Below are 9,014 nucleotides of genomic sequence, written 5' to 3'. Positions count from 1 at the left end.
TCAATTAGAAATTTTACAATGAAAAACTGGAGAGATTCTGGCCTCTAATAGGCTTATACTTTCAGTATACATACATACATATTTCTCATTTTTAAAAAAATGTTCTTATCTTTTATAATAAAAGAATTGTGATTTATGGATGTTTCAGTTCGTTTTCGCGTTGAGTCACTCCAGCAAAAAGAAAAGACGAAAAGAATTTCCGAAATGAACACATTCTGAAGAGGAGACACAAAGGGAAAAGTTAATAGGCTTTCCTGAAGACTCATTTCAGATATACTTCTACGCTGCCCATGCCCACACTTGAATTTGGATGGATTCATTTCTAGAACCTACAGTTTGGTGACCACTATCTGATAACATATGAAAGCCGAAGAGCTTCTCCTCCTTTGCTGAGAGCCTTCACAAACAGCTTACCTCAAGATGGGCAGAGCCTAGCAATGGAAAGCACACATGGGAGTGCTGGGAACATCAAACTGTTTTTCGAAAGGAACTGCTAAATGAAAATGTAAAACAACACATAAAGACTAGACACCTCAAGCATGTAATTGTATGTTTATTTCTCTTTTTAAAGAACACTCCTTAATGTAATTCAATATACAAACTTGGTTTCACAGAATAATCCACTATATAGCACAAAAGACAACCCAGGTTGTGTACGCATGCGTGTGCACACACATACATGCGTGCACGTGCACATGCGCGGCACCCCGTCCCTCTCTCTGCTCTTCAGGACCTACAACCAAAGGCTCTCCCACCTTCGGACTCCAACCAAAAGCCATTCTGAATGTTCTATACAGAAATATGTCCTCCTCCCACAAGTTCTTTTCCTTTAAAAAGCTTCTTTCCCCATTCCCCCTGAGGTAGCCAGGAGCAGGCCACTCTTCCCCATCTAGGGTCAAGTGGCTTCTCTCCCAAAGCTGATGCCAACCCTGTTACCGTGTTGCCTGGCTGATGGGAAGAGCTGGCGAGCACAGCAGGTCTCCAACCCCATCCCTGCTTCCACACCCCCCCCCCTTCAGAGTCCAAGCACAAGCCCTCTGTAGCAGCCTTAGCTCCAGTCACCATCTTGTGCAGCAAGAACCAAGCAGATTGTTAAGACCAGGTCTTCTCCATGGGCAGCGCACAGCACCGCCGGCCACGCCACTGGGCTGGCCAATAACCAAGCTTTTACACAGTCCCATGTGCTTTGTCACTTTAATTTTTAAAGACACTCTAGCATAGGTCTGTGGCAACCTAGTGTCCAACTGAGTTTACATAAAATTGTACCAGTGATGCACTTGTACATATTTACATGGGGTGGAATGTTTCCCATATTTTTAGGTGAGTATATAGATCAACATGTTCACATAAGACCAAATACTTTTAATATTATTTATAACTGATTTATAAAGCTTTGAAAAAACTCACAATAGCACATTGTTTACTTTAATGCTTTACGGTATTATCAGTTTAAAATCACAATCAGCACTTAAGTTATAGTCAATCCAGCAAACACTAGACAAAAAAATGTACAAGAGTTAGGAACTGACTGATACATCCTTTATCTTTTTGTTTTTTTAAACTAATGCATAAGTGCAGAATAAGATACTCTAGTTTAAATATCTTGTTTACAATATACATTTTTGTTCTAGTTACGCAACAGTAAATCCCATGCTTCACATAAAAAAGCAATCCACAACATTAAGAAAAAATGTACAATTTATGAAACAAAGTAAATAAATATTAGTATTACAGAATCAGAGCTGTACATAAAAGCTGTTCAGTTTTAATCATATAAAAATATGTTTTAGTGCAACCTCACATATATATTGATGCTGTTTTCGCTTTACATCATTTAGATCCAAGTGTCCAAAAATGGAAAGAAATTACATTTATTACAAAGCAGATACACAAATTCTAAAATATGTACAAATTACTGCTAAAAAATGCTTATAAGAATATAAGCAAAGTAAAGAAAAGGCACAAACATCTGTACAATTTTAAAAGTACCAGACCCAATAGGTTAATTTCAAATTTCGTTTTGGTCAGGTTCATGATGACTTGTTATTTTTACCTAATTCTTTTGATATAACAAAAGTATATATAAGAGCAAACTACCATTAACTTAGGACAGGCATGCTATCAACTTGATTACCTCTATTTCTAGAAAAAAGAAACCAAAACCAAAATGGGAAAATGTGTAAATGAAAGTCTCCATGCATCTTAGATCAGTGTAGTTTACTCTTTTCTGATGAAGGCTCGCTGCCTTCCTCTGTGCTTGAAGATAACTCTTTGCTGCTCTGAAAGCCCAACTGTTTGTCATCCATGCTACTCTTGCTGTAAAAGGTGGGATGAGCTAATGTGGTCTGTGATGGACCAAAAGTGTCCTTTTCACCATCATGCAAGTCAGGGTGGGGAGCTGAGGTACAGAGCTGACCGGGCTCAGGTCCACTGAAGTGTCTCGCGCTGCTGTGTGCACCCTCCAAGGGTTTCTGTTGGGGCTCCTGCACACGCACCGGCTGATCTGCCCCAAGCAGAGCGGCCTCTTCTGTGGCAATCCGGAGAGAGGCAATGGCTTTTGTACAAGTCTGGATATTTTCCTCCTGCTCCCTCTCGGTTGAATTCAGGCTGTCCTCGGAAGTGCTCTGTTTCAACAATAGCAGAGGAGAGGAGGGAGTGCTGGGTGGACCAGAGGACTGCAAGATGTGAGATCGCTTCTCAAACTGCTTGGGAACAGCATAGGGATCCTTGGTGAAGGATTCTCTCGAAGCCCATTTCTTCTCCTCAGCGCCCTCCATTGGCAGAGGCAATGTGGGTGGAGGATGTAAACCAGAAAGGGCTGGCGGCATGGCGTGAACCATTTGGATCCCACCAACTGGCACCATGGGGATAGGAGCTCGCACTTGCTGCTGAGAGTGGAGTGGAAGATGACTGAAGACGTGGTCATTAGAACCCTCAGGGGAAAGGCTGGAGCCTTGATGTTCATAAGCACCTTCTTGGTCTCCATAGAGACTGAAGTATGGAACCTGAGGTAATCCTCTTCTTAGATTCTGCACAAGGGGGATAAAAGAGAGTGCTCTAGTTGGAAGCCAGAATCCCTCAGTCTTACTTTATCCCTTTACTCCTCATTCATTCAAAACTTGAAAATACCTCATCCTTTCATTATCCTTCCTCCCCCTGCCCCCCGACTCGCTCCAGTTTTTCAAGACAAAAGAGATTTCCCCGGTATTGTCTATAATAATTGAATGAACTTGTTAGGCTATTCAAAGCTATTTTTGGTTTAGACAAGCAATGTAATAAAACATTCAATGTGCTCTCCACTAGAGTACAGACATCATTTGGGGTTTTGTTCTTTCATAAGAAAGTGTGAAAAGAAAATGGTGAATGATTACCTGAAAAAGTTTCCACTAGTAATCGACTTTTTAATTCAAAAGTAAGAGGCTCCAACTAGATACAAAAAGCATCCATGTCTTTTAGAAATACAAAGATTACCATCTGCTGATATCCTGGCAGAATTTTAATAGTTTATAACTGGATTGACAAGCCCGAATGTTGGCATTTCATTTTCATTTTCTACAGAACTGATGACAAAATGGTGGTGACGTCCTACCAACTGGTACGTCCTTTATAGGAGATGGACGATGGCCCAAAGGGATGAATTCCTGCTTAAGAAACATTTCATGCTTCAGGCCAGCTTCTCTAACTGAATCAGAAATTAAGGAGATTTCTAGCTTAGATTAATGCCAATTTTTATACGAAGACTATGGATTCAGAGTAGTTGTTGATCTTATTTCAAACAGATGCAACTCATACACAGCTATGGAGATGCCAACCAAAAATGATTATGTTTTGATTTCTCTCTTTGTATTACTATTCCCACTTAAATATCATTTTGGCTAGTAATGAATTAAAGACAACTGAAAATTCTGGGCTAAAACTCCAGATTTCATAGTATGGGTTCTGAGGAACAAAGAATTAATGGTCTATGCTTATTCGCATATCTAGACACAACCTAGAAATACACAATAATCATATTTTAATGCCTGAGATTTATTATTTTGATATATAAATATCTAAAAGGGAATGGTGGAGGTTTTTTCCCTGCCTCCATAGCTTAGGAATAAAGCTGTCAAGAGGAGAAACAAAGGTCTAATTCATTTCCAGGAGGTTTCATTCCTAAAATCCAAAGCATGCTTTTATAGCATGCTATTATTGTTGTGTACGAGTGAGTCAAACCTGACCCTCAGTGGACCCTCCAGTGGGTTTTCAGAAGCAGTAAATCACAAAGGAATTGACTGTCTATCTTTCTCCCACAGAGCAGCTGGTGGATTTGAACTGTGTACCTTTGCATGGATGACCTAGTGAAGCTGTACTGTAATTACAAAGGCTCACGGTTGGAATCCACCAGTTGCTCCATGGGACAGGATGAGCAGTCTCCTCCTGTGCGATTAACTGCCTCTGTAAATCCACCAGAGGTCAGCTATGGGTTGGTTCCAACTCGACGGTACACAACAACAACTCAACAACGTTTGCACTCACAGAATAATTCCTTACCACTAAGCCTCCAGAGCTCGTAAACTTGATTGCCCACCCACTCTGAGGAACAGTACAGCATATTCTCATTAACAGTATTAATGATGCACCCAGTTCTACTTACACTGGGAAAGTGGTTCCAGAAACTATAAACTAGGATGATTATTTAGTATTTTCCACTACTTGGCCCTTACTCGACTATGATACCTGTACTTCATTTAAGCTATAACCAACTTCCCTGAAAGCGTAGGAGAAAAAATGATATATTCAGCAACTCTCTACATCAAAAGACCCTCTTAAACTAAGAAAGACCAGGTAGAACTTTATAAAACAAGAGAGAACCAATTAAAACCACAAAAGATCCTGCAGTTCTTTCCCCTAAACTCTGGGTTAGATAAAAAGAATGCCTCTTTCATCATATACTAGCTAAAGTGAAAGAATCAATGTCTATATAACAATATTAGAAGAGAAAGACGTTACTTCTCTTTCATTATGATTATCAAGAATTCAAAGAAGATATAGTTTGGTTACTTTTGGGTTTTGATTTTGGTCGCTGTTTGGTGATGTAACATCATATACACCTAGTCAGAATGGTCATCCAGGAGAGAATTAAGTCAGTGGGCCAGCAGGAATGGGAAGGCAAACAAAGGGAATGATGATATGGTCTCTAAATTCCATACATTTTTGGACATGGACAATTTCCACTGTGTAACTAAAGGCAGTTGGTCATTTCCACACATTCTCTCTCCTCCCAAGCATCACTCTTTCACCTGTAAATGACTCTCAATATGAGTTCGTCACTTTCACATTATTCTATTTGTCTTCCGAGGTGGTTCTATAATCTGAGCTTCATCATTAGATAAACTGCCATGTAAATTCCCATAAAAAAGAATCTCACTACTGAATCACAAATGATGAATTCAGTGTGGATCATGTTAAAGGTCCCCCTACATCTATCACTGTTGCGTTTGTTAGCTGCCAGTGATACTGGCCGACTCTGCTTACCCCTAAGTACAAGAGAATGAAATACTGCCAACCGTGCCTCATCCACATGATTGGTTTAAGACTGAACCCTATGTTCCACTGGGTGTTCACAGACTGATCTTCTGAAGATCTCCAGCTTTTGTTCTAGTCCACGTTCCTCTGAAAGCTCCACTGAAGCCTGCTCAGCATCACATCAACATGCGCCCTTCTGCTGACAGACAGGTTAGGCAAGTGTACAAGACGCACTGGCCAGGAACCGAACACAGGACTCCTTCATGGAAGGAGAGAATTCTAGCATGGAATCACCACTATCTCCTCCCTCTACAGGTCCACTGTGTGCTGGCAGAGTTCTCTAGGTTTAGGGGTGAGGGAACGGGTTAATGCCTGTGAAAGACAAAAGGGAGAGGAAGCCTTTCGCAAACGTGTCTGCTCTGGGCATGGTGACAGACTGTGGCTTACTGGTAGACCTCAGCTGTGTCTTGAGAGCTGATGCTCTCCATTCTGAAGGTGTGAACAGCAGGGAGATGCTAGTTCACAGCATTGCTCACAAGAGAGTGCCAGGTTCTACCAAGGAGGGAAATCTGTGTGGTTCAGCTTGATGACGGCTCCAAGCTGATTGAAAAACTGTAGCAAAATGTCATTTTTATTTGCCTGAGTTAGTGTGATTTGCCCACATTCATGCAGATAGCAAGGGAGGGAACGGAATGCTGACTATTTCAAAAGATGCAGTCCTCATCTATCCTCTCTACTGAGGACCAGGATATACCTTCCTCTCTCTTCACTACTTATATGTCAAACTGAAGCAGAAAGAACTTTCTTTATGAAAGAGGAGGAGAAAGATCATACACTTTTAAAAAAAATTGTAATCCTAGAGGCATAAAGAGATGGCATTCAAGCACATTTTTTGAATGAAGAAAAGATTGGCTCTTGTTATATCTACCTTCAAAGCATCTGAGATCTGGACAATGAATAAGGATGACAGGAGGATCGATTCCTTTGAGTTGTGGTGTGGGAGAAGAGTATTGAATATCCCATAGAGTACCAAAAGAATGAACAGATACGTATTGGGGAAAGTGCTGGCAGGATGCTTCTTACAGGACAGGATGGTAAAGCTTCATCTCACATACTTTGGGTATGCTATTAGGAGAGGCTATTCCCTGCAAAGGGACATCATTCTTGGGAAAGAAGGGAAAGAACCTCAAGAAGATGGATTGACGAAGTGAGTCCAGCAATAAGCTCAAGTACGCTGATGGTCAGAAGGACAGGCAGGACTGGACAGGGCTTGGATCTGCTGTTCACAGGGTCACGATGAGTTGTACTGCGCTCAATGGATCCTAACAGACATCATCAATGCCAACCTAACTAGAGGACCTCAGAGCACAAGTGACGAAACAGGACAGGATCCAAATGATTATCTGCTCTCTCCCAAGCCTACCCCTCCAGCCTGAGCCAGGTCATGGTATTTATACTTTCCTAGGCCTGTGGGGCTCTAGGTCCTTCCATGCCACAATCACTGTCTTCAGTCTCTATCAAGTAATGAAATAAAGGGTTGCAAACAAAAGTTTTCTATATTAAAAAAACTGTTGATTTTAGAGTGAAGGTATCATTTTTATACTCCTCATGTGATTTATGAAGAGAAGGTGAAGCAGCTATCAAATATAGTAATTCTCATAGCATTGCCAACTATAGTTTATGTAGGCAGCAGAAATCTTGTTTAAAGACAGGAATTTTTCTCTGCCTCTCAAACAACGTGATAAAGCATACCATATCAATGCTTGAGGTGCTATGTTGCTGTGTCATGGAATACCCCAGATGTGTTCTCCCAATATATCTCAAGTACAACACAAATGGCCAGCAGGACATTTGCCAAAGAGAATTAAACTTGATAATAGACCAAAGACTCAGAACTTGGGTTTCATAAATGAGAAGGTTTAAAAACTGTTAAAAATCCAAGTGAAGGTATTTACAAAATTCCGTTTCCGACTTGTCATTGTTAGGTAGAGTTGAGTCAAGTCCGATTCATAGTGACCCTATGACAAACAGATCTGAATGTTGTCCTATCCTGTGTCGTCCTCACCATGTCAGAACAACAGATCTGAATGCTGTCCTATCCTGTGCTATCCTCTCCATCTCTGATGTACTGCCCACTGCTGCAGTCACTGTGCCAACCCATCTGTGTAAAGGTCTTCCTCGCCTTCACCATCCCTCCAGGGACTAATCAAATGCATCTCCTTTAAGCAAAAATGTCTGGGCATATGTCCAAATATTAGATGAAATTCCTTAGTCCAGTCTTTGCCCAAGTCAACTGTTGGCTTATATTTTAATGACATGTATTTGTGCCAAGGGCTAGTCTTTCTAAGTACAACTGACTGTATTGTATCTAACAAACATTAGTGTCAATGTACCTGACCAATGATGGAGCAAGAGGTTTAGTCAAGGTATGGAAACTTTCTCTGACCTTCCTGCACCATCATCCTTTTATCTGAAAGGTCTCTACTTACCTCATCAGACAAAGCATGCCATATCCTACACATAGTGGCATTTAAGCCACAACTGTACAGCTCTCTGTGCTGTCATGTATTCCATGGGTTGTCAAAAGAACACACAACTCTGTCTTGGTGAAGGTACCACCACGACACTCCTTAGAGAGAAGGATGGTGAAACTCTCTCACATACTGTGGACATGTTGTTGGAGATGTCAGTCCTTGGAAGGGTGGAGAGTCAGCAAGAGACAGAAAGATCCTCTACATGATGGATTGACACAGTGGTTGCAGCAATGGGCGTGAGTATATCGGGGTGGTGAAGATGGTGAGGATAGGGCAGGGTTCAGGCCTGCTGCTCATAGAGGGACTATGAGTTGTTGTTGGCTCAAGGGCACCTAACAACAATATGCTGCAATGACATGAACTACAAAATGCTTGTTTGCAAAGTATTTTCACCATGAAGACTAAGATGGAACCAGGCTTATGAAGAGAGTATTGGAAACAGGGAGAGTGGAATGCTGCAGAGTTGTTTTTTAAAAAATCACCTAAGTGTATGGTGCAGATTGGTGAGCGGTGAAGGAGAGGAGACTGCGGGCACCAGGCCCGTGATGTGATGTGATGATGGGGTGATATGATGTGATGTAATGTGGTGATGTGATGTGATATGGTGTGATGTGATGTGATGTGATGTGATATGATGTGACATGATGTGGTGGGATGTGATGAGATGATGGGATATGAAGATGTGATGTGATGTGTTGTGTTGTGGTGTGGTGTGGTGTGATGTGATGTGATGTGATGTGATGTGGTGTGGTACGGTGTGATGTGGTGGTGTGGTGTGGTGTAGTGTGGTGTGGTACAGTGTGATGTGGTGGTGTGGTGTGGTGTGGTGTGATGTGATGTGGTGATATGATGTGATATGGTATGATGTGATGTGATGTGATGTGATGTGATGTGATATGATGTGACGTGATGTGGTGGGATGTGATGTGATGAGATGATGGGATATGAAGATGTGATGTGGTGTGGTGTGGT

At 41.5% G+C, this 9,014-nt stretch overlaps 1 protein-coding gene across 1 annotated transcript in view; it reads right to left on the bottom strand.

The window, feature by feature from the left end:
• Positions 1-535: 535 nt before the first annotated feature.
• Positions 536-9,014, bottom strand: part of HIVEP2 (human immunodeficiency virus type I enhancer binding protein 2) — a 121,668-nt gene continuing 113,189 nt past the window's right edge. Inside the window, exon 9 of the mRNA XM_006891666.1 lies at positions 536-3,029. Coding sequence (XP_006891728.1) covers positions 2,208-3,029 — 822 coding nt within the window. The 3' untranslated portion in view covers positions 536-2,207. The remainder of the gene's footprint in view (positions 3,030-9,014) is intronic.

Source organism: Elephantulus edwardii, unplaced genomic scaffold (genome assembly GCF_000299155.1).
Source record: "Elephantulus edwardii isolate Elephantulus edwardi_28Jun2011 unplaced genomic scaffold, EleEdw1.0 scaffold00102, whole genome shotgun sequence".
Lineage (NCBI taxonomy): Eukaryota > Metazoa > Chordata > Mammalia > Macroscelidea > Macroscelididae > Elephantulus > Elephantulus edwardii.
The sequence above is the reverse complement of the archived record's forward strand: the minus strand, read 5'-3'. Positions and strand labels throughout refer to the sequence as shown.